Here is a 27,270-nt window from a genome sequence, read left to right on the forward strand (position 1 = left end):
CCCCCCCCCCCGTTTCTCCTTACCTACGTCCCCCACTGGTTCGCGGCTGCTTAGGCGTAGGGACAAGCAATCATGAAGCACTAGGATAAGACATGCGTTTTGCGCAGGGTGAGTGTATTTGTATATATTATCGATACTTTTTGTTATTTATTTGATCATTTTATTTATACATATATAATATTTTTTGTTGTTATTATATAATATTTTTCCAATGGACCAGATCAATTTTTATTAAAAAATTGTGAAACTAAAATATAATTAATATATCATGGGTTGATCGGATTGGAAATTAAGCAAATTATGATACAAAAATAGTATTTTTTTCCCCACATTCTTGAAAAAAGTGAACAATACTGTTTCCACAGTTGAATTATTTTGACTTTTATATTTTGTATGGTTTTGAATGGTTTTAGATCAACCATCGAATTGATACATGTCATTTTAATGCTTTTAGTCGTATGCTTCAGGAAAACTTACATTTTTTTAATTTAAAGTCGTTTTAAGAAATTCAAAATATAACATATAAGAAAAAATCTAACATATAAGAAAAATATAACATATAAGGTTTCCTCATTTTTGTAATTTAAAATCGTTTTAAAAAAATTAAAATATAACATATAAGGTTTTCTCATTTTTGTAATTTAAAGTCATTTTAAAAAATTCAAAATATAACATATAAGAAAAAATCTATTTTTTATTATATGGTTAATGTGATTGTTTAATTTTTTAATAATATAAAATTAAACAAAAATGAAGAAGGATGCAAAAATTGTTATCAAATTTTTATTATTCATAGTCATTAATTGTCATAAATATATTAATCATATTAGGTAATTCTGTAGCTTTTATTTAAGGAAAGAATACACATTTCTTACATTTTGGGTTAATATAATGTTTCCTAATTGAATTTGGACCAACATTTTTTTCAATTGATTTTTAAACTGCCACGTAAGCTAAATTGACATCTTAATTGAGTGACACCTAAGCAGAGTCTCTTTTTAATTAGTACAAAATTAAGGTTACAATTTTTTAAATGATCCTCAATAAATATATAGGGGATTTGGAATACCTCTATCTCTATATTTTTTTTTCACTTTAAAATAGAGTTTAAAATAGTTGGTGAAGATGGTTTCTGAACCCGAACAATGGACCGCTTTTGCAAGTTGTCTGGAAGATATCAAGATCCTGAAAAGAAGTTTCCACAGTTCCAAGCTCAACCATATACCAAGGACGCATAATTCAAGGGCGGACAGTTTAGCACGCAGTGCAAGAAAGCCACCCTCGTTTGTTTTCCATATGGATGCGGAGCTACCAGTTTGGTTAACAGAGTCAATATGAGTATGTTTGTTGCTGACAAAAAAAAAAGAATTTAAAGTAAAATTACTCTTATTATATTTTTATTTTTATTTTATAATTAAGTAAAAATATATTTCCTTTATAAATATTATATAAATAGAGTTAATTCATTTATTTTTTGTTTATCGTTCTATTTTCCATCTAAAATATATTTTCTATTTTAAAATAGAACTAGGTAGTAATCTGCGTTATGCGCGGGAATGAAATAATTTATTACATTATTTATTGTATGTTGGTATTAAAGAATGTCTTGTATAGTTTTTCTAGGATGATATTTCATATATCCGTTCGGATTCAGTTGATCTATTCAGATTTTGGATTTTAGAGTTAGAAATTTAAATCGTATTCAGATATTTATAAATTTTAGTTTCGATTTGGTTCAAATCATTGCGGGTTCGGTTCAGATTCGAGTTCGGTTATTCATTTTAATTATATATTTTTTAAACAAAAATCCAAATATACTTGAATCCTCAATACCAAAAAAATAAAATAATATAAAACATAAAAATTTGAATAATGTAATACTAAATATTTAAATGTATATAAAAATTAGTTCAATTTAAATATTTGGATGGAGAACAAATAAATATTTTCAGTATTTTGAATTTTTTCTGTTATTTTTAGATATTTACTTGTGACTATTGATAATTTTTAGCTATTTTCATATTTTTGAATATCTAATAAATTTAAATTTAAAATAATTAACATATTTAAGTATATAATTGTGATTTAGATATTTTTGGTATCCAAAATATTTTAGTTTGGATCAGATTTGGATCTGGTAATTTGAATATTAAACTTTTCGATCCATCTGAGTACTTAATCAATTTTAGTTTGTGTTTAGTATTACTTTCAAATCTAGTTCGGTTCGGTTCTTCGGATCATATATTTTACCCAGACTTACTTTCTTCTAATAATATAAAGCAAAATAAAATAACTGTAAAACAAATATTTTGGACTTATTTAACATACATAATTATTGGATAATATTTTATAAATACCAATAAAAATGGTTGGGTGTCGTGTTAATATTGTTGGGCATGTTTCAAAACTGACGTAGTTTATAACCAATAAAATGTATTTTCTTATAAAAAATTCTTGGTAAATATCATAAAAAACACGATACAGTCGAGTGAAAAGTGTTAAGAGTTCGGTGGAAAACAATGTGATCTCTTCAGACGGCACATGAATTTTGTTTTTCAATCGATTTAATGAACTTTTATTTCTTTTAAAGCTTTTCTGATTTCTGATATTTTTCTAGCAATTTGATTATGTTCATAATTCTTGGTCTGATATAAAAAATCTGTAAAGAAAAGCAATATTTTGCTAAACTAAAGATCCGACTTTGTGTGTGGTATTTTTTATCTCAAATTTCTTAATTCATAATCAGTCACAATTATTTATTGTATTCGTGTACATAAACTTCAAACATGGCTAAGTTCGACAGCATATGAACTTTCAATTTCTAAAAAAAATTATCTAGCATTTTAGTTGATGCGAATCTTAATGATTTTTTATTTTTTTTTCTTTTAAAATGGTATTATTCAGTAGTTGTACATAGAGAATTTAAGTTCACTAATACAAATGTTAAAAATGCAGAAACTAAAAATGAACTAATTAAAATATTAGTGTAAACACATCAAATTGTTTGCGGTGGAGTTAAAAAATATTAGTGCGTGAACGCATTAATTTTTAAATGATTGTGAGGCCGACACGTCAGCATACTCAAATTGAAATCGTGGGGCAGAATCTTGATGAACTTTTCATTTGTGGATGGTACACTTCCGATTCGTTATCTTGGTCTCCCTCTTATGACTCAAGTAATGAGAAAACATGACTACTTGCGTCTGGTGGAAAGAGTAAGAGGTAAGATTAACACATGGATTTATAGGTTTCTTTCTTATGATGGGCGGCTGCAATTGATTAAAGCAGTGTTGATGAGTATTGTAAATTTCTGGGCAGTTGTGTTTAGGCTACCAAGTAAGTGTATGAAGGAGGTGGAACAGCTCTGTGCTTCTTTTCTCTGGTCAGCGCTGGAACTAAAGTCCATATGAGCTAAGGTTGCGTGGAAAGATATTTGTAAACTAAAAAATGAAGGTGGATTGGGGGTTAGAGCTCTCAAAGAAGTTAATATAGTATATGGTTTGAAACTCATTTGGAGGATGTTGTCGGGTGATTCACTTTGGGGAAATGGATAAATCCAATGTTCTGAAGAAGAAGAGTTTTCGGAAGTAAACACAAAAACTCAAGCTTGTTCTTGGATGTGGAGAAAGATATTGAAGCTGAGAGATGTTGCGAAGACTTTCTATAAAAAAGAGGTAGGGAATGGTCGCCATATTTCCTTTTGGTATGATAATTGGTCTGATAAGGGAGTGCTTTTTGATCTATTGGGAAAAAGTGATATTATTGATATGGGTATAAGAAAAGAAGCTACAATGGAGGAAGCAGTTCTGAGTATTAGGAAAAGAAGAAAGCATCGAACTGAGGTTCTAAATGATATAGAAGCTGAGCTGGTTACAGTTAAAGGGAAGATGAGAAATAATGTCGAAGATGCAAATAAATGGAGAAGGAATTCGGGTTTCAAACCTACATTCTCGACTCATGAGACTTGGATGTTACTAAGAGAAACCTATGCTCAATGCTCTTGGGCTCGAGGTATTTAGTTCTCTATGGCTACGCCAACGTTTGCATTTATGACCTGGTTAGCAATGCTGGATAGACTATCTACTATGGATAGAGTCTCTAAATGGAGCCAGCGAGCAGACACTATCTGTGTGCTTTGCAAAAATGCTACGGAGTCTAGGAATCAGTTATTTTTTGAATAATCCTATTATTCATAGATATGGAAACATCTTAATATTGGCATTCTGCGAAGTTATTACACCAACGTCTGGTCTACTATTGTGCCACTGATATCAGAAGGTACTATGGAAAAGAAGAGCTCATTCCGTATAAGATATGTTTTCCAGGCTGTAGTTCATGCGATATGGAAAGAATGGAACAAGATTAAGCATGGGGAGCAGCATCTGCCCATGCCTATCTTGAAGAAGCTCATTGATAAAGGGATCAGAAACAAGCTTAGCTTGATGAGAATGAAGATGGGGAAGTGTATGGAAGGTGCTCTCCAATTTTGGTTTGAAACAAGAGTAAATAATTTCTTTTTGTCTCTAAAGTAGCAAAGAAGAAGTGAAGTAGTATAAGGAGTAGTTTCATTTGGAAATGTCTACACTTGATGTAAAAAAAGGTTTTTTGATAAATAAATTTAACCTTCACTAAAATAAAAAAGATAAAATAGGATATAAAGAATCTCGAAGAGTTACTCAGAAGATCCGACCAAATAGTCAGACCAATCGGTTTTAAACAAAAGAAGTATTTGTTCAAAAAAAAACAAGAGAAGTATAAACAATGCACACGATAACTCTCGAATAAAACCAAAGCTATACTGAATCCGATTTTAATTGGAACTTTATTTTGTCAAACCAGACCGAAGAAAAAGATAAAGACATGAAGAAACAGCTTCGGTTTGTTTGAAAGTTGAAACACAACAAAAATCGATCTTTTGATCGAAACACTATTTGACATCAAAAGAGAAAAAAAAATGTATTTTTCCTTCTTCTGAAAGATTGGAATGTGTTAAGAGGAAGGAAAAAAAGAGAGAAAGAGTTCTCTCTCTCAAGAGAGGAGAGAGACTCCCGCAAAGTATTTTTCTTAATAGAAAAAATATTTGAAGTATTAAATAAAATATATTGAATATGCAAAAACGAAATTGTTTGATTATCATTTTTTTTAGAGTGAATTAGCTTAAAATCCAAAAAGAACGATGAAATTAGCAAACTACCTATGATAGGACTAGTTTTTTGTCTATCAACGAAGACACTCAATTGCTCCAGTGCTCTTGCCCGAAAAAAAAAATTCTCCAGTATTCATGCCCGAAAATTATTTAAATAAAACTTATCAAATCCAAAAAAATAGGTAAAAGACGATGAAACCAAAAGAGACCTGCATAATTACAACCCAACCAAGGGCATCTCGCGGACCATCCAGACACGGTCCATAAAATTCGGATCTAAATTTCCATAACTTCCGAAAAGTTAGTAATAGTTGGTGTAACTGTAAACATTTGGTTTACGGTGCAACTTAATAAAACTTCAACTAAGTCACACTTTTAGTAAATGTAGAACTTAGTAAAAGTTCCACTAATTCTGATTGTATCTTTTACATTAGCAATATGTTCTATTTGGGATACAGTGTTTTTACTGATATATTTATTTAAGTTAAAATAAATAGAGAAAATTTTATAGAGAAAGATCAAAGACATTACATTATGAAATGTATTCTATTATCGCGGAGCACCAGAAATCTATTCTTCCTAATAGAGACATAAGCATCTCAGGTTTATCGTAACCCCAATGGCCAGAGAGTGCCCAACTAGTGATCATGTGACACATCTGATCAACATATTCACGAGTAAAAGCAGGATACACTACCAAATTCCAAGATACTGGTTGTTGCTACCTTGGAGAGAATCTTGTGAAGCATGGAAGGAGGGAGAGAAGCCAAGTTGAAGTTCGCCGGAGAGTTTCGTTTTCTCAAGTAAATGGAGAGATATTAGTTATATCAAGTAAATGGAGAGATATTCGTTTTATTTATTTGGAGAAGGTGATAATGATCCTCTGACCTAGCTACAAAAAGTAGACGCCTCGAGAAGACACGAGTTCAGAAGACACGACTTCTCACTGCAACAGCCGCATGCCTTGGATTTGAAACTTTGTATAACTTTAATTGATAAATATATAACTTTGTATAAGTAAGTGAAATAACTGATTTAGATTGTATAAAATCATGAAAGTAAGCAAAATTATAACGACTTAGATAGTCTAAATATAAGAAACTATGTAAAATTTTAAGAAATGTAGATATTATATTGTTATATTTTGCTAGAAATGCTAGCAACAAGCATACCAGAGATAATAAATGAAAATGAAAATATTTAGTAATTTTAATTCATGTTATTAAATGATTTATTACCCCAACTACAAGTTTTAACTCTTCCATTTAAGATTGATTTGATAGACGGCTCCAGAAGACACCATACGAGTTTTTCTGCACGAATTTCACGACAACGGTCGCATGCCTTTGATTTGAAACTGTGTATAACTTTAATTGATTAAAATATATAACTAATTTATATTGTCTAAATATATGAAACTAAGCAAAATTTTAACGATTTAGATAGTCTAAATATGTGAAACAATGTAAAATTTAAAGAAATTTAGATATTTTATTGTTATATTTTGCAAGAAATTTAGATAAGAAATGATATTATCAGAGATAATATTCTACCATCTTCATTTGACGTGACATGAGTTCATCATTACACTTGCATTTAGGGGTATTCTGCATTTAGACGCCACAACACTAAAGTGTCTACAATCATCATTACATTTGCATTTAAACTCCACCGCGGTAAATTGAAACGTGTCCTTCACTCCGGATAGAATATTTCTCTGCAAAATTCACCAAAAAATATTCATCATCTCTCAACAAACAATATGACACACTACAATAGGCTTTCTGAAGTTTCTTATAACGAAGAGATCACGTCTTGGCGTTTCAGAGTCAAAATACACAGGATCTACCCTTTCTATTCCTATGTTACCGGCAGCAGACCACACTGGATTTATATCCTAGCAGATGAAGATGTAAGTGTTAAATCATCATCTCTCAAGTTTCTAATATCATGCAACAATGAAGAACAAACACTTGATCCTTGAACTTTATTTATGCAGGGAACCAAGATGGAGATGACCATTTCTGAAGGATATGAAGATAGGTTTAGAGGCCTAGAGAAGCAAGAGGGAAAATTGGTAGAAATATTTCGGGTAGAAGTTCACCGTGCCTATCCAGGTTTCCAGACAACAAACTCTCGGTTCACACTAAATGCTACGCGCCATACGCAAGTCTGCATCATCGATCGTCTGAAAAATCAGCTTTAGATGGGCTTCAAGAACATCCATGAAATCCCTCACATGAACCATATGGACCGAAACTATTCCATAGGTATCAATGCTAACTACTAAAATTAAAATATATTTAAGATATTTAGATGTAAGTAACGGAAGCGAAAACACTTATCTGATAGATACAGTGGGAGTAGTCTTCAAAACGGAAGCCCATTTCGATGACCCTTCAAGGCCAAAGATGGTGTTTTACATAAGGGACAACATGTAAGTAGAATGCTTAGCATTTGATCAAAGCAAATGTGTCTTAAAACTGTTTTTTTTTTTAACTTTTGTAATTATCCAATTGCGTAAAACTAAGAATAACTTGAAGTTAACATGAAGTTCGTGATCGTATAAGCATGTCAAATTTTGTGTTAGTTTCACTTTCTCAATTGTCCAACATCTTAAACATTAGAGAAACTTTTTCAAATGCCCAAACTTCGTAGTAGTCCAACTTCACATAACTTAGGAGAAACTTATGAAAAACTTAGAGAAAACAGAAAGTTTAACTTTGTCACTGGCTTTAGGAATTACTTGTGCATCAAAATTCTTAGAACTACAACGACACTAATTATAATACCACAACCTCTTGATATCATTATCTTAGGCATTATTTTGGGACCTTCACTCCTTATTGTTGCTTTGAGCAATTGAAATTCTTCTTCTAGGATTCGAACTTGGTTGTCCACCTGTTGAATCTCATCGGTGAAAGCTTCATCAACCTATTTGAAGATGTGATCGTCGTTCTCAAGCTACAACATTTTGTTCAAAAAATTTAAACGTACAGCTTAAGAGAACAAGGCTTAAGAGAACAAGCCTTCGATAACTAAAGCTAAACTGACGCACCCTCCTTTTATACGCAAAGAGACACTGATGATACCTGCGATATCGATTTGGACCAGATTTGGAGATGAGCTCGATGATGCTCTCCCCACACCAACACCTACAAGGTATTCCCAGAGTTCTTACTCGTCTCCGACCACTGATACTACCCCAGTCGTGGAAGTGGAAGATGAAGCGGGCGTTATTGGGTTCGACATTATTTCTTTTTGGGGTTTGAGAGAGAGAGAGAGAGAGAGAATGGGGAAAACCCAAAAATGATGGTTTAAATACTTAAGCCAATTGGGAAGGGGGGAAGAGTGAAATTATAAATTCGAAAAGCTGGTGGGCGGGAAATTTTTAGCCTAGTATTTTCGTGATTGAAGTTTCACCAAATTTGCAGTTTTACATAAAACATCAAAGTTGTACTTTATAATTTTTTTCCATTTATCTTAGTTTTACTCTACTTGAATGCCTAATTTTATGGTTATACCAATTATGTTCTCTATCCTAGATTCATTTCTCGTATGATCATGTAAACATGAACTCGATTTAATGCCCTAGTAAGTTTTCAAATGAGACAAGGTGAATATTAACGAAAAAGCTATAAGAAGACATTCTAATTATTCCGACTATATGATTACTAATAAGCAACGAGATGAATTTTTTTTTTGTTCTGATTAAATCATAATTAATACAAAATAACTCATAAATATACCAACTTAGTACTTTCGTGACTTATTAACAAGTTTAAAATTTACAATCCTATTACCCATTTTACCTATCGTACTTATTCAAGTAAAGAAAAAAGTTTCACTTAGTTGCACAAACACAAAATACAAATTTCACCTTTCAACGTTCCCATACAATAAAAATATTCAAACTGAAAGTGAAAGGTTTACAACCTACTCCTCTTGTGTTTCTTGTGGGGATATTCATTGTGTTCCTTCTGTTCCAAACCAGTGCCCACATTCTCTTCTTCTCCATATTCACTCTCACGCTCACCATAATTCCTACTAAATGAGCTTTTCTTTCTTAACTCTTGATAGTTGCTCAGTGATTTGAACTATTTTCAATTCTTCGATGTCCTCAACATGCAAAATACTTCTTCTTTCTTTTTTATCCACCGATGTTAGATAAACAAACACATCTTCATCATCCAAAATATATGATTGCCTCTTAGGTTCCACTACCAATGGAATGTAACCCAAATTCAGCCTCTTTGTAAACAAATCTATTCTCATCTTCCTGCATATCCTCTCATTCAACAACGAATAAGTGATCTCCTCTAATGATGATGTCCTAAAGGATATAGCATACAAACGAGCATCGATGGGAATCCATTCATAATCATCTTCAGACATAGAATAATGTCCATCATAATCAAAGTGTATGTTTGTAGAAGAAATACACATCTGCAATACAAAAAAAAACTAAACCAAACCATTAAGTTATACCTGGTTATACAGTTATAGCATTTAAGTTATACTAACTTATACCTTGTTACACAGTTTTGTCAGTAACCAACTTTTCCCTACTTTTCCCAACTTTTCCCAACGTTTCCCAAGTTTTCCCAGTTCTAGTTGTTTTCCCTTCTTCAATTTGTTTCAATAGTTATTTCAGAGTTATCAGTTTTGATTCCCGACGTTCTATCTTTTCTTATGATTATACAGTTATTGATTACCCAATTCCCTAATAGACAGACCATTCACACTTTCCGATCCTCGATTAATCCAGTTCAATTACAACTACGAATCTTGTAAATCAGAATCTCTGTAAATCGATCGTCTATGTTGGATTTTAAACATTTGGTTTAACGACAATTTAATATACATACCCTGTAAAACGAAATCAATAGCTCAATGATTTAGCATCCAAGCGATGAAACCGAGTTAGTTCAATGCGATGATAGCGAGGAAGAAGAGAACGCCCGAAGAACCCGAAGAAACCAGCGGGTGAGATGAGAGAGAGAAAATAACATATTCGATTACTCCCGATTTGGAAATGGAATAATGATTTTTGATTGGTCATCTCATCATTCAATCGGGCAGGTAGAGTAATGACACTTTCGATATTAACCATCAATATGGAGAGTATCAGAATAGATAAGAATATGACAAAATAAGTAAGAGTATGACATAATGAATTTTGCCTCATTAAGAGCATCTGACCGTTTGATTCGATTCATGGTATTGACTTAATTAGAATTTAGAGAAAAAGTTGTGTGACAGCCTGACAGGATACAATTTCACTTTTTTTTTTACCTCTTTTCAACTCGTCCGTGTCTTCCCCTATTTCTCTCCGCCAAAACCCTATACTTCTCTCTAATTGTACGAGGAACAGCGATAGTAACTTCAAAGCTTCATTGTAAAACCCGGAAGGAGGATTCCAGGTACTCGATCGACGTATTTGTCTATCACTCTGATTTGCTTGTTTATGCACACCACTTGTTCGATGAAGAAATAAATGTGCAACTCCAATAAATCCATGAGAGATTATTTGTAAAATTGTTCTCTGTGAGCTAATTCAAGTTCAAACACTCATATAGTTGGATAATAACAGTTACATGACATTCTAGATCGATGGCAAATTCTCAAATTGAATCTGGCGCTCCCATCACTCTACAAGAGTTGTACCCTTCTTCCCCGTTTTTCATGGAAGCTCGTTCACTCAGAGTTACAGGATTGTAAGCTTCTTTATGACTTAGATTGTACCAATGCAATGCTGTGTTATTGTATAGTATTATTAAATAAAGATGATGTTTTGTCGTTTTTTCTTTTGCAGGCTGAAAGGATATTCAGTTGAAACAGCTATAGGTGTTATTGAAGATGGAGAGAAAAGTCTCAAAATCAACACTCAACACTTAAGAGATGTTAGTTTCCGGGTTGGCTCTGTTTACCAGTTCATCGGAGAGCTTCACATTGAGCCCAATAATGAGGTTAGTTTTCATGTGGATTCTTTTTAACTTTGTTAGTGTCTGCATTACACCATGTGTTCCCGGTTTGGCAAATATTGAAATTATGAACATTGTTAAAGAACTTTGCTTTCCTAAAAAGGTTTTGGCCTTTCATGAATGCAAACTGAGAGTTGCTCACTAAGTTTTGTTATCTTGTATTTGGCTCTCAAGTTGTAATTTCACCGTCTCAGTTAGAGAATTTAAGTAATTATACTATGAAAGTCCTGATATTTATGTTAGAGGTAGACACTAGTACACTTCTCCATTCAAATTGAACATCATGGGAATTGTAAATATTGTTAGTTTATGTTAGAGGTAGACACTGGTACACATTTCAGGCTGTACTTTTTGTATCAGACTGATAATCTCTCCATTGTAAGATTACTGTCTTGGTAGCTTAGCAGAGCTAAAAATTAAGATGTATACCATTTCGTTAGCCTATCTTGCAGGCTCGAACCGGAAGAAATGTGGATGGAATCGATATTAACCTCTACCGTAAAACAATTGAACTCCTAAGGCGGTTTCTTGAAGTAGAAGAAGACAACAGAAATATGGTCGAATGAGGCTATCTATCAGATCAGATGCCATCCAACTAATATAACACCTGCATTTTTATATTTTGTTCCTTTGTTACCTCTTTGCTCACCTGTAGATGCATCCTAGCATTGGTGGATTTGTTTTGGTCTTCTTCATATGCGAGCAATGTTATGAAACGACTGTGTTGAAATTCTGAATTCTCCGCTTTGGTAACTCAGTTGAACCGATATGGTTTTGACAGTGAATTAGGATCTTTTCAAATTTCAGTCCTCGTTTTTGTTTAATTAAAATCTAAATCCAAATAATCTATTGATATTTAATCCTTTATTTACAAAAATCTTCTTTTTTTTCCATATTGAATCATTTGAAAAAAAAAATTCAACTAGATTTTGATAGGGCGTTGTTAAATAGACATGTCAATTAGGGCCGAAGCCCGTAGCCCGAGCCCGCCCAGCCCTAAAAATTACCGGGCTTGGACTTCGCTTTATAAGCCCAAAAAAAATTGGGCCTTTCGGGCTAAGCCCATTTGGGCTTTGGATATTTTGGGCTTAAGCCCGTTTAGGCTAGGGCCGGCCCGAAAACCTGAAATTTATATTTTAGCGTAAATATTATCCTTTTTTCTTGTAATTGAAACTATTATTAGTATTGATATATTATTTTAATATTTTTATCTAAACTCTAATAAAGCAAATATAAAAGTTGTTAATGCACTTTATTGTTTCATCATTACAAGTGTTACATTTTAAATTTTACAAAAGTACCTTCTTCTTTCATGTACAACATGTTTTTATTTTCAAAATACAAAGTATGAAACGTTTAACCATGTTTATCATAAATTTTGTTCTCTTGTATGTTTAGTTTTAATTGATATTTGATTATTTAAATCTTATTAAATTTGGTTTGTGTATAATATGTTTTTAAAGCATACGAAAAAATAAAAATTTTGTTCTCTTATATTTTTTGTTTTAATTGATAATTGATTATTTAAATCTTATTAAATTTGGTTTGTGTATAAAATGTTTTTAAAGCATACGAAAAAAATAAAAAAATTGTGATAGAGAAAAAAATTTTAAACTCACTTTATAAATTTTTTATTTTTTAAAAATGAAACTCTTTTTTTTAATGAAAATTCACATGTATTAAAACGATGGAAGTGGCAATGACAAATTATTTTTTGAAAAACCCACAAAAGCCCGAAAAGCCCTATAGCCCTATAAGGGCCGGGCCGGACTTTGAATTCTAGGCCCAAATAATTTTCGGACCGGGCCGGGCCGGGCTCAAATATTTACGGGCTTAGCGGGTTTGGGCCGGGCCGGGCCGGGCCAGCCCGAATTGACACCCCTATTGTTAAAGGATAAATATTTTACATTACAAAAATCCAATAAAAACATATCAAATGTTTTGTTGGGAAAGTTAGAATAGGAAAGTCTGCCTCACTTAAACCTGTTCCATTTAGAAATTACACTATTTAAATTTTGCCTATTTTTGTGGTCTTGCGGTGATTTATGAATGCATGTTACAAAAGGAAAAAAAAAATCTGCCTCATTCAAAGCCGTCTCATATAAGTGCATCCTACGTCCCGTTTAGAAACCATCTCATATTTTATAGATACGTTTGTATATTATATTTTGAAACTATAATATAAAATGTCTTGCACAGATCATTCTCATGAAAACTTTATTATATAAAACTATTTTACAATACAAAGATAATCAAATGTTCCATGATCATATATTTTCATTATTTTAACAAAAAAAATCATGTTCCTATAATGTAGATGACAAAAAATGTAGATATAAAACATTATAATAGTCTTAGCTATAATTAAGAAACTAGTATAGTTAAATATGAAAACCAAAAGATCATCTGATTTATCATTAAGAATTCTCGTGCAAATCTCCAAAAATTAGTAGATTTATACATAAGATATGTTTCACATATGTTTTGTGAAACTAATTTTCGAAAGTATTTAGTAAAAAATAAAATAATATAGAACGATATTCTAAAAGTTGTTAGGTTTTATTAATTAATACTTGATATACAATTAAATATTATTGTATATAATTCTTATATAATACCAAACTCAAAAAGTATATTTTTTTCTTATCTTTCAAAATTTTAAAGTTTGATTGAAAATTAAGATTAACTAGATGAAAATGCTGCACCTTGTGCATACTAATATATATACAATTTTTTATTTTAATATAAATTTCTGTATTTAAATTGAAATTATCTAATTAGATTCAAATATTAAATTAATTTATTTTTACTGAATATTTTCTTAGTTTTTCTTTAGCAGATTTTTGATTGCTTTTTGTGTGACTTTATTTTTCTCACTATCTATGTATAATTCTTTTTTTTTTAAGTATAATTTTAGGTTTGATTGTATCAATGGATTGACTTTAGTGATAATGTTTGTGTAATTTCGATTGACTTGGCTCTTGTTCACTAGTTTTAAATTTATTTTATTTTATTTTATTTTATTTTAATTTAAAAGTTATTTTTGTTAGATAATGTTTTTAAGAATATTTAGATATTATATCTTTCGAACAATTTCAGAATTTAATATCCCGTAATTCTTCATCTCACCTTCGTAGTAAATAAGTTCGAACAATAAAATATGTGGTGCTCTAGGAAGAAGTAGTTTAACACAACGTAAATAAGTAGTAGTTTGGCATTTACAAATCTTTTATTTATTTTTACACTAAACCATATAAAAGTCTCATAGTAATCATAGATCATAATATCCAGTCCAAACATTCTTCGTGTTAAAAATATTTCTTTGAAAGAAATTATTATTTTTACTGAAAACTTATGTAATGTATTGTTAATATCCATTAATTTATTATATTTAATATAATGACAAATATATATATATATATATATCTAGCTTTAAATATGTTAACTGAATTATTGTAACCAAATCCAATTTATCATTCACCTTATACGAAATCTAACTTCCCTCACTTTGCATTTCCTAAAACAATGATAATTTGCTAGCTTATTAATGTACGACACCACCAGAGTTTATATTCTATTCATCCTCAGTTTTTTTCTGTTTCTAAATTCGTTGGTTCTCTACTTCTCTTCAATAGGGGACAAACAACTTTATATATGATAATTTTGTGATACTCAAAACAAAAACAACTACACCTTCTCTGAATCTAAAAAATGTATATAAACACATTTAAACTAAATATTCTTTTATAATTATAGATAGTCTTAATTACTTTCTATATTTGTGCTTGCCTATATTTTCTCAAATGAGTCATTTATGTTTCCCTATCATCTGAATTTGTAAAATTATCAAGGGATCAACAAATATATTATTAATAAGTAATTTATAAAAAATCATAAATTCATCACATAAATTGATTTTGATATTCATTTACTAAATTTAGAATAAAATACTGTTTTAAAGTTATAGTTATATTTTCATTATTTGTTAGTTATAAATAAAAAATAAAAGTAACATAAAAGAATCATTTAAATAATATATAAATAAAAAAAATATATTATTATATAAATATCTTATTTTACGTATATTTCCATATAAATAATAGTCCAATGTGAATTCAGTATGATAATTGTTGAAAAATATAAAAATATATAGCACCAGATTTTTAATAGTATATAAAATAATTTTATTATACATTATCATAAAGTTTTGATCAAAAAAATATAAATATATTTATGCGGATGTACGGTCATATTCTATCCAATTAATCGTTTACAAGACAAAATAAAAATTATTCAGTATGAACTATAACCTAATTATGTTTATAAATTGCATATTAAACAATTATGTAATATGAATAAATTATAAAAATCTATATTATCATTTTGAGAAATAAATATTTATTTATTAAAAAGTAAGACACAAATACTTGTTTGGGAGAGCGAGTCAAGCTCTAGTCTATACTATTAAAAAGAAAGAATTCTTAAAAAATCTACCTATGAAAAGTTGTTGCACCTATTCATTAATTATAGATTATATTTTGGTCTATCATATAATGTCTTGCTATCTTTTACCGAAGGCAACCGTAAAGAAACTGACGAGTGCGGTTGCACAATTCTGGTGGAGCCCAAGGGGAAGCACAAAAGGTATGCATTGAAAATCATAGGACAAATTATGTATAAATAATGATGAAGGAGGTTTGGGTTTTAAAGACATCACTTATTTTAACATGACGATGCTTGTTAAGCAGTTATAGCGTCTGATAGAGAAGCCAAATACTTTATTTTCTAGAGTTTTTAAAAGACTGTACTTCAGGAATGCCTTACCCCTGGAACCGATTAGATCATATTTTCCGTCATATAGTTGGCGGAGTATTGTATCAGCTAGATCTCTGGTTAGCAAATGACTAATCAAAAGGGTGGGATCATGATCAACTATATCCGTATGGAACGACCCGTGGATCCCAACCACTCGCCCGAGATCAGCAAATAAAAACCAACATAACATTTACCCAGACCTTACAGTGGACTCTCTCATTGATCCAGCTTCGAACTTGGAACTCGCATGCAATTCAGACTTTGGTGGATCCCGAGAATGTGAAAATCATAGAAAGCATACCACTGAGTATAAATCAGATGAGTATAAATCAGATGGTGGATAGGGAAAGATGGTATTTCACAAAAACTGGGAAAATATACGGTAAAATCTGGATACCAAGTAGAACGGGTTTACCCAGACAAGGAAACACCACCAGTGGTGTTTGGACCCACAGTCGATATATTAAAGGTGTTCTGCTGGAAAGTATGGTGCCCACCGAAGATAAAGTGTTTTTTATGGCAATTGGTATCAGGGTGTATAGCAGTTAAGAAAAATCTGCAAGCGAGAGGGATACAAGAGAATATATGTTGTGCCAGATGCGGAGCTTTAGAGGAATCGATAAACCATGTGTTTTTTGTATGCCCTCATGCTCTTCACGTTTGAGCGTTCTCAAAGAGACCATCAAATCCAGCTATTTTTCCAACTACTTCTTTCTTCACAAATATGGATCATCTCTTTTGGAGAATTCTCCTACGTATGGATGATCACCAGTTTGCATGGATACTATGGTACATTTGGAAAGGAATAAAGTTTTCAGTAATCTAGATATCGATCCTAGGGAAACGCTTAAATTAGCGGAAACGGAATCCACACTTTGGGCTGAGGCACATGTGTTGAACATACAAAGGACAACACAACATGTCGGGGTCACAAACCTACCGTCAAATCCAGGGAGATGGTGTTTTACAGATGGTTCTTGAAAGGAAAATGAACTTTTTCAAGACAAGGTTGGTATAGTACTCTGAGGGTTTTGATGGTTTAATGGGGGCAAGAAATGTCAGGGCTAGTCTCTCCCCTTTTCATGCGGAGGTCGAAGCGTTGCTTTGGGCAATAGAGTGCATGAGGAATTTGCGTCAGTTTCAAGTCACATTTGCAACAGATTGTTCTCAATTGGTGAAGATGGTTTTAGAACCAGAATAATGTCCAACTTTTGCAAATTATTTGGAAGATATCAAGACCATGAAAGGAAGCTTCATCAGGTTAGAGATCATTCATGTACCACGAACGCATAATTCAAAGGCGGATAGTCTAGCACGCAATGCCAGGAAACAATCGTCTTTCGTCGTTCACATGGATACGGAGCCGCCGATTTGGTTTACAGAGTGTGTATGAATCCATTATTACTCCCTTATATTTATATATATATATATATATATATATGTATAGTCATAGGATTAAGGATATTTATAAGCTAAGGTAAAGCAGGAGGGTTATCAATACACATATATTCTAACTCATTACTCGAAACCGATCCATCACGGTGTCAACTTTTATATTAGAATATAAAACATTAATATGAATTTGAATTTTATATTAAACCAATAGACACATGGATCATATAAAATATAAAATATTCTTACATGCTCACCTCTGAACACCATCTCGGCCTCGTAAAAGTGCTACTAAGAATCTGTCTCTGTTGCTTTTTGCTCATCAAAAAGCTTGTATCTCCTCCAGACAGCTCGGTTATCTTCAGAGGTGTCTCTCTCTGCGCATCAAACGTTAGTGTGACAAACCTAGTGGTGGTTTTATAATACGTCTCAAGATAGAACTTTGTTCGGTACTTCGAAGGTTTTAAAAATTTCACAGCTTCATTAACCGCAAGGCGCAAACTCATTAAAATCTAGCATTTTTCTATGACCTTTCTTTGTGTTTACTATTTTTGAAACGGTTTGTTTGCATCGTACGGAGGCTTTGCTCTTGCCTAACAAAGAAAATATGAGGAATATTAAACGAAATGGAGATACATATACATATATAACAAAAAAAAATTCTTTACATTTATAATGTTAACAATACATTAATAATAATTACATAATCATAATATACGATATGTGTACATGAGAGAATATTTATTATTCAAATATTGTCATAAATCTACGAATTATATTTATGCCCGCATATAATATGCGAGGCCATTTACCTAGTTAATACAAATAAATAATCCAAAAATTATTTAATCCTTTTAAATTTATATTCACGGTATTAAATATTATCGTATTACAATATTATTTAGTGTGAACAATAGGCATATAATTTAAACTACTTTGGATAATGGGCCTATGATCTAAACTAGTTTTGATTTTTTGAACAGTCGCAATTTTGTTATATATTGATAAGTTTGACAGTTAATTTGGAAGATTTTATGTAAATTTGGGTGTTTGTAATTTATCTCTACTATATAAAAGGAACTACTTTAGAGACTCCTAAACTATGCCACATCAGCAAAAATATTCATATCCAATCAAAGTTACACATCACTTTTAGTTTAACAAGCCTAAATAAAATCTAACCTTAGTCGAAGTCCGTTCTCTGATCATATTACAACGAAGTCCATTTTCTTTAAATATGACCCACATTTATTCACCCGATCATTTTCCTCACCTTCCCATGCCTTTTGTCTATCCATTCTCTACAATTTAAAGAAAAATTAATAGTCATCATAAATCTTATCATTTCCTTAGTTACCTAGATATGTAACTATCATCTTCCACTAATTCTACTAGCTCCATATAAATATCCCGATGTATCCTTCCGCAACCAGAATTTCCCTCAGAGTTGGTCGCCACCGGCTTCCATGCATGCGTGGCTAAGCAAATTTTCTGGCGAAGCTATCTACAACCGGGTCCAGTTTCGATCTGATGCTTTTGAAAAAATAACAAGGTTACGACATTTATAGTTACAAAAATGCTCTCTGAGATTTTCATTTCCATTGAGCTTTGATTGGTTTCAAGTCCGAAATCAAGAGAAAATGGTGAAGGGAACGATTACCACCATGGTAACACGTTTATTTTCATGGAGCTTTGATTGCGCAACTGCGCAAGAGCTCGACAACTCAATCAAGTACAATATTTTGCATTTTTAGCTCATTTATTTTTTCATTATGTTATGTTATGTTATGAATACATGTGAATGTGCTTGCGTCTGAATTTTTGCAGTTAATGGAAAATTATTAGCTCTGTTTTTTTCCTTTTTGGAGATATTAAAGATTTGAAAATGAATGAACCATAATGTCTTCCGTGCGCGAGAGACTGAAACTTGGAGGATAGTGGCTTTGAAGAAGGTTGGATTAGACAAATTTGAGCCAGAGAGTGTGTACATGGCAAAAGACTTTGTGATACATTTTAAAAATAACTTGAAGAAAGATTGTGATACTTAGGAGACTCAATTTAAGGATAACATATGTCTTTTCGCAGAAGTCACTCTTCCTCAACTGTCACATGGCATGGTTCAAAAACTATTAGTGAGTTGACTAAATCCCAGCTTTTGGTTTCAGCCAGAGCCGAGAGTGTTCATGGATTCCAGAAATTACGCGAACCAGAAAGTTCAGAGCTTAGAAGTTGTGTATCCAACGTTTCCGTATGCTATGCCGATGACAAAGAAAAGTGAATTCTTTGAGGTTCTTTCTATTATTTTTTCTCTTCTTTCGTTCTTCATATCTATATGATGGGGTTGAATGGTATAGGATGTAGTTTTGGATCTTTTGCTTTATTTTTTTTTAAAAAAATTTAACCTGTAGATTTTGTAGCTTTACCTTTAAATTTAATTGATGTATTAGCTTTAAGTAAAATCGGTTATCACCTACCTAAAAATCTTATTGCATATGGTCTAATGTGTACATTCGTGTACTGTTTCCTTGAGCAGGATAAGCTGGAGAAGATGAAGCTCCGGCAGGATTACCGGAGCTTATGACACTCCAATCTCATAGGAACTGCTTCTACTAAGTACCATTGAGAACCTGCAACATTGGAAAGGGGCAGCACATGATAGGATAGTTTATTCAATGTAAGTAGAATGCCCTAAAGGTTAACATTGAAGGGTGTATTTTCCATGTATCTTAATATATCTAAAGAGTTTTACATCAAACGAAAATCAAGTAATTCAGCTCGAGCAAGCATTCCCAATAAGTTGCATCCCAAAGTCCTGGCTCCAGATGGTCAGAGTTACTAAGATCTTAAAATGATTTAGCATACTTGAAAAGTAATGTGAGCACGCTTGAATAAACCAATAAAGTTCTGTTTGAATGCAAAATCTACTTTAGAAGCACATCGATTGGGCAAGTATTAAAAGCAAGCAAGAAAAAGAAATATGGTAATAACATGAACACCAGTTTCTCAAACTTGACTCTAAACAACAGTGAGCGAAGCTAACTACCACACCTCCTTGATGATTCTCTCACCTCCAACACAACTTCCTTAAAAAAAATTATGTCTACCCTATCATTTTAAAAATATGTTCCACTTTCAGATAATTTTGTTACATTTATACGATATAATTAAGAAAGTTAAATGAATCATTAATTCAAATTGGCACAAAACAATGATGAAACAAATAGTTTTTAAAATCAAATAATGTATAAACATATACAAATAATTTATTCCAAAAATGTTATAAAATAAATAGTGAAATTTTAGCTGAGAGATAACTTAAAATATATAATAAAACTAAACTTATATATTTGTTTTCAGTAGTTTGGTGATATAAATAATTTTTTTTTTTAAAAAAAAAACCAAACTATTAAGTTAAAACAGTTTATTTTTCAAAGTATAAGAGCATTAAAATTTTGGATTAAAACAAAAAATTTAATATTTTATATTTGATGGATATACAATTTTTTGGATGAAACATTTACCAAACACTATTATATACTATTTTCCTATTTTAAAATAGTCAATAGATTTATAATTAACACCCGATCAAAAAAATAACAGCTGAGAAATTACATAAATGTAAAATCAAAAATAAAGTAAAATTTATCAGTTCAAAAAATCACAACGAAAACTCAAATCCATCACCATATGTTACACATTACCTTGGACATTTTAATTTTTTGAAAAGTAAAATGGTATAAAATATTCAAATATATAAAGATGTAAAATGAGTTTCAAAAATAATAATAATAAAGATGTAAAATAAGTTTATAAGGTACAATCCGCGCGTAGCGCGGACAAGAATTCTAGTTATAATAAAAGTTATGTAATCGTTATAAATAGATATTGAAAACATAAATAAGCTATGTGTCTCTGACTCTCTATCATATTTTAAGTTTTGTGAAAACATTAAAAAGTTAAACAACAATGGCTAAGATATAGTTTATAACTTTTTGTATAGAAAAATTCAAAAGAAAGTGTCTTTAGAAAGCCCTTTGTCAAAAAAAAAAAAAAAAGAAAGTGTCTTTAGAAACTTATCTTTTATATAAAAGTGATTGTACTAGTCTTTAGAAACTTATCTTTCATATAAAAGTGATTGTACTAGTCTTTTAATTCGCGTTCAACAGAAACTCAAACACACAAAAAATACTAAGTTAAGAACAACAAAAAAGAAAGAAAGATCTGGTAGAAACTATGAAAAATACGTCACATAAGTTTTTTTACTTTGTTAGATATCTTACCACCAGATCCAGAACTAAGTATTAGATATCCAGTGTGTCCACTTTGTATGGTTGACGAATTTCCGTAAATAGGGGGTCAACTAGTAATATGAAAATAAGGTCAAATACATGGGGTATGTTTCTTGTAGACGATGATAATGATTCCAGTCAATAAATAAAGCTCAAACAGGATAGTTGAATGTGAAAGGACTCAATTTTGTGTTCAACACGACAATAACCAAATGTTGACCCAACTAAACTAGTGACGCCCTATCGTCTCTTACTCTTAGCCATTACGTCTTTAACTATATTTAGAGGGAATTTACTCCTTCGGAATTTGAAAAATTGATGTTTTATGATTTCCACATATATTAATAAAAATTAATTACATTTTTTTTTTGTTTTTAGTTTTATTGCTTTCCAATAAAAATTTTCCATTTATATTTTAAATTTTAAATTTAGATTTTAGTTTTATTTATTTCTCGATAAAATATATATTCAAAGTTTAAAACATTAATTTTTTAAAGAATACATTTTAGATTTTTCTCTCTTTTCTTATTTTCTCTACCTTCTCTCTACAACCTTTTCTCCACAAGCTCTCTAAATCAAGGTCGCATCTTCGGTGGCCGGAGGTCCTGTGCCACCAGTTACCAAATTTTTTTTTGTTTTTTTCTTTATGCTGTAAAATAACTCTTGGCTAGACGATTTCAGTTTCCGTGAGCGGATCTCTCTTTTCGCAAGGCGATTTTGTGGTGTTTCAACTTAAATCGGAGCCGTTTCTCACATCTCTTCACTCTTCTCCTCATTAAGTTGAATAATAAACTTCCGATCATAGATGATTGGATTATCACAAAGCCTTTCACTTTGTTTTCCAACTTAATCCCGTTTGATTATATGTCAGATATTTTTTGTTTCACTGTTCACTTGCATCTCTTTCTTAAGAGAATCAGTCTGTTTTATTTGATTAGCTAGCCTCATATGGCTGTTTTACAGAGAATCTTGGATGAAAGTAGATCAAGTTTGATGGATCTGTTGAGTCTTGTTTGAAGCAGATTCAGGAGAGTTGGCGCTTTGAAGCGGTCCGACAAAAAGTTTATTTTCAATCTGACTCATAATTCCTCCAATCTAATCTCCGGTGAGCAAAAACTTCTACGTTTATGTAATCACGGCTTTGGTGAAAGGCAACTTTGTCAGTGGAGTACAAGAATTAAGCGCCAACTTCTGCGCTGGTTGGGCTGAGGAAGACATACCGGCGATTTGCTCTCATCGGCGGTGGATTCAAGGCGGTGTGCACGGGAAGAAAGCCAGTGTGTTGCCACGTTGCAGAAACTATATAATTGGCTTTTACGTTTGATATTGTACTCCTCCTTGTTTTAAGGCCAAGTGTTTAATGAAAAGGTTGACAAAAAACATTAATCTTTTAAATACAAAAATGAAATCTAAAACATCATTCTTTAAAATATGTAGAAAATATTAATTTACAATAATTTTTCTCAGCTATTTAACTATTTGGATGTTTGACAACAAAACTTTAGGTTTTTCTTTTATAATTATGCAACCGTGTTTTGTCATCCCAATGGACCAAAACAAAATAAGATTCACATTGTACTTGACCTATACAAGATATACAGATTATCATTTATTAAATATATATATATAGTATGATATACTCTTTGTAATTCATGCACACGACCATCTATAACCAGTATGTTCTCTAATTATATAGGTCTGTAATTAATGCACAAGTGTAAACAAATTGTACGGGTCATTTTGATTCTATATTAGGGTTATTTTGTATAGTGTCCATACTGAGGCAAAAAAAAAGAAAATGATATGTAAGGATCACACGCTCGGATGTAACTTATATTTAAAAATGACAATTTTATCATTTATAACGTTTGGCCATAACGTCGTGAAATACAAGGTCCTTATGAATGGAGAGCCAAGAGGAAATATTGTTCCAGGTAGAAGTTTACGCCAAGGAGATCATTTGTCTCCTTTCATTTTTATTCTATGCATGGAAGCGTTCGTTAGCCTTCTTAATCATGCAGAGAACCAGGGGAAGATAACAGGGATGCGTGTCACACGCGCGTGTCCGTCGGTATCCCACCTTCTCTTTGCTGATGATAGCCTTTTCTTCTGTAAGGCGGAGCCCCGTGAATGTGAAGAAGTAATGAAAGTAGTCAGGAGATACGGCAAAGCGTCTGGACAATGTATTAATTTTGATAAGTCATCCTTACTCTTTGGTAAGCGGATTAATGCGACCACGAGACAAGAGCTTAAAGATGTGCTTGGAATACAGAATGATGGAGGAATGAAAACTTACCTTGGTATCCCAGAAGACATAAGTGGTTGTGCAAACTCTTTGCATTTTTGAAAGATAAGTTGATGCACAGAGTGAATGGATGGACAGGAAGATGGCTCTCCAAAGGTGGGAAGGAAGTGTTGATTAAATCTATTCTGCTCGCTCTACCGACATACGTTATGTCTACTTTTCTACTCCCTTTGGAGATATGTGAAAATCTTGCCAATGCCATTGCACAATTCTGGTGGAGTTCAAATCCACCAAAAAGAGGAATAGATTGGGCGAAGTGGGAAAAAGTCTGTTTACCCAGAGAGGAGGGTGGAATCGGTTTTCGAATGATCCATGAGTTCAATATTGCCCTTTTGGCTAAACAACTATGGAGGCTACTTCAATTCCCTGATTCTCTGGTTGCACGGGTATTGAGAGGAAGATACTATAGATTGAGTTCTCCACTAAGAGTGAATAATGCTACAAGCCCATCCTATGTGTGGACAAGCATTACAGCCGCAAGGAAGTTGCTACTACTAGGGATCAGACAGAAGATACATCCAGGGTACGAAGTTAAGGTGTGGGAGGATCCATGGATTCCAACGACCCCTGCGAGACCAGCTGTCCCCGTAGCGCCAGTTATGCACCCAAATATGAGAGTCAGTGATCTTATTGATCAGGTATCGAAGGAGTGGGATGTTGGTTTATTGGAAAATTATGTTACCCCTGGAGACATACCTCTCATAAGGAGTTTAGCCATAAGTTCAACCCATCGTCGGAATTCTTTCGGTTGGAACTACACAAGGAATGACCAATATACGGTTAAATCTGGATATTGGCTGGCACAGAATGTATTAACACCAGCGGTAGAGAAGGAAATTGTAGAGCCAAGCATCAAAAAGCTCCAAGCCTTCGCTTGGAAGATAAAGGCGCCGAACAAGATATGTCATCTTATTTGGCAACTATTAACTGGTCATGTGGCAGTAACGAGGAACTTAACAAGACGTAATATGAGGTGTGACAACTATTGTCCAAGATGCGGAGAATTAGAAGAAACTGTGACCCATGCATTTTTTGAATGCCCGCCTGCTCTTCAAGTCTGGTCATTATCATCGACTCCAACAAGCCCGGATATATTTCCAGTATCAAGCGTCTACACGAACATGGATTATTTGTTCTGGAGAAAGAATAGCATCATTGAGCCGGAACAAGATAGGGATCCTTATCCCTGGTTGCTATGGTATATTTGGAAGGCTAGGAACAACAAACTCTTCAGAGGTATAGATAGAGATCCCTTGGAGCTAGTTCGACATGCAGAGAGTGAATGCCAGGCCTGGTTTAATGCTAACGATGTACAACCAGTGGTCCAACCAGTGGTACAAGATAATATTTCTGAGGTAGACCAAGCCATAAGCTTGGGTAACATATGCTTGTTAGATGGATCTTGGACATCTTCTGCTCACATTAGTGGCTGCGACTGGGTATGGATGGACAGCGCGGAGAACACTCAACTTATGGGAACAAAGAATTTCACTCGACTCGAATCAGCCTTGCATTCGTAAGTAGAAGCATTGCGGCGGGCAATGGAGAATATGCTTCAATACTCAACATGTCAACGCTTCGGGACAGATTGTAAGGAGCTGATTGCAATGATAAAAGATCCACATGCTTGGCCAAGCTTTGCAACAGAATTGGAGAGGATAGAGACGCTACAGATATGCTTCCTGGAATTCAACATCATTCATGTTCCACGGGCGCGAAATCAGATTTCAGATTTTCTAGCTAAAATAACAAGATCCTTACATAGGGAGTTATTTTTTATTGGTTGTTCTATTCCGGTTTGGTTAACCAGACCACCTCAAGCTTGAGTAATAGAATAGCCTTTTGACGTCAAAAAAAAAAAAAACTCACTACCTTTCGTTTTCTTTCACAGCACGATACACTTCAGTTTTAAATATAGACATATAGAATATAATAGTATATTACGGAAATAATATACAAGTACTAGTTCATAATGATTATATTTGAGAAAGTGAAGAAAATAACAGAAGAAGAAGAGTGAGAAGGAGGAGGCATAATATATTGTATCAACAAAATAGAATATTATACGATAATATTACGATAGATATTGGGTTGAATGAAAAAGGAAACTAGCAAATTTTATAACATATTTAGGGTCCGAATAGCTACATATGGAAGAACTATGGAATAAATGTGGTGCATTCCTTAATTAAGGTAACAAAAACATATAGCTATATAAATATATGTAGAGATTTTTTTATTATACTGTGTGCGGTGCGGTTTGTAAACATTTGGACCTTTAGAGTTTTGTGACTTTATTTGCATAAAGTTTTAGACTAACCAATTCATACCAGTGGTCTTCAATTGTTTATATAACCATGAAATCTTATTTTGTGTTATCATCGGGAAAATAGTATATAGCATGTGAAGAATTTCAATTTATATTCATATTTTTAAGAAATATATATCCGTTGAAAAAAAGCACACTATAATATATATAGAAGAATCTAAATATATTTTTCAGTATAATTTTTGGTTTATAAAAATTTGTATTAGAAAGATTAAAGACAAAGCACTGTAGATGGGGTGTAATTTTTAGTAACATAAGAAATAAAAGTAAAACAGAGAGATGAAAAATGAGAGTTGGAGAGTTCATTTGTACATCTTACTCACGTGAGAGTGAAATGTATTTTCGTCTAACTACTCAATAATATATAATGTATCATATCCATAATTTTGTTATGGTTATTTCCCTAATTAAAGGTTTTTTAATGGTTGTTGATACCAGTTTTCCTTTATCTATCTATCTATAATAATAAAGTTACATTTTCTCCTTTCTCCTGCTGCCACGTCATCAAGAAGGAGAGGGCAAAAACTGCCACGTGGACTCATAAAAATACCGAAGACGTCTTTGATTTTGAGCTGAGGTTTGCCGTGAGTTGGTATTTTGGTTTCAATTTGCAGATGGGCTTTTAGAAACCCTTTTATAAAGCCCAACACAAATCAAGGGCAAATCAAGGGTTCTTCTTCCTCTTCTGCAATCAGCAGCCGATATACCAGAAAACTCAAGCATCCATCTTCTCATTGTAACGTATCACCTCGCATTAATAGGCCTCTGGTCTTCTGCGATTTATTCACTTAGTTCATTCAAGACCTGAATCAAAAACTAAAAGGTCGTGTCGTTCTCACAATCGTCTTCTTCGATAGATCAAGGGTTCTTCGTGTGATTTCATTCACGATATGATTCTTCTGGATGCTAAGGTGATTCTGTTATTTAAATTCATGTTCATCATTGTTCTGAACACACGGTAGTGTTTAGATTCATATTTATCAGAATTATACTTTTGGTACTATTTTTTT

General features: G+C 32.3%; 1 protein-coding gene across 5 annotated transcripts; it reads left to right on the forward strand.

Moving 5' to 3' along the window:
- Positions 1 to 10,407: 10,407 nt before the first annotated feature.
- Positions 10,408 to 11,936, forward strand: LOC106319744. 5 transcript variants are annotated; one of them, XM_013758132.1, is made up of 4 exons: positions 10,408 to 10,582; positions 10,740 to 10,863; positions 10,962 to 11,115; positions 11,571 to 11,936. In XM_013758132.1, the coding sequence occupies exons 2-4, from the start codon at positions 10,760 to 10,762 to the stop codon at positions 11,694 to 11,696; spliced, it is 384 nt and encodes a 127-aa protein (XP_013613586.1). In that variant the 5' UTR covers positions 10,408 to 10,582; positions 10,740 to 10,759; the 3' UTR covers positions 11,697 to 11,936. The 5 variants fall into 5 exon arrangements, with proteins under 5 accessions (XP_013613586.1, XP_013613587.1, XP_013613585.1 ...); XM_013758133.1 differs by having other exon boundaries at positions 10,756 to 10,863; XM_013758131.1 differs by having other exon boundaries at positions 10,408 to 10,569.
- Positions 11,937 to 27,270: the final 15,334 nt, after the last annotated feature.

The sequence above is a fragment of the Brassica oleracea genome, unplaced genomic scaffold, assembly GCF_000695525.1.
Source record: "Brassica oleracea var. oleracea cultivar TO1000 unplaced genomic scaffold, BOL UnpScaffold00581, whole genome shotgun sequence".
Taxonomy (NCBI): Eukaryota; Viridiplantae; Streptophyta; class Magnoliopsida; order Brassicales; family Brassicaceae; genus Brassica; species Brassica oleracea.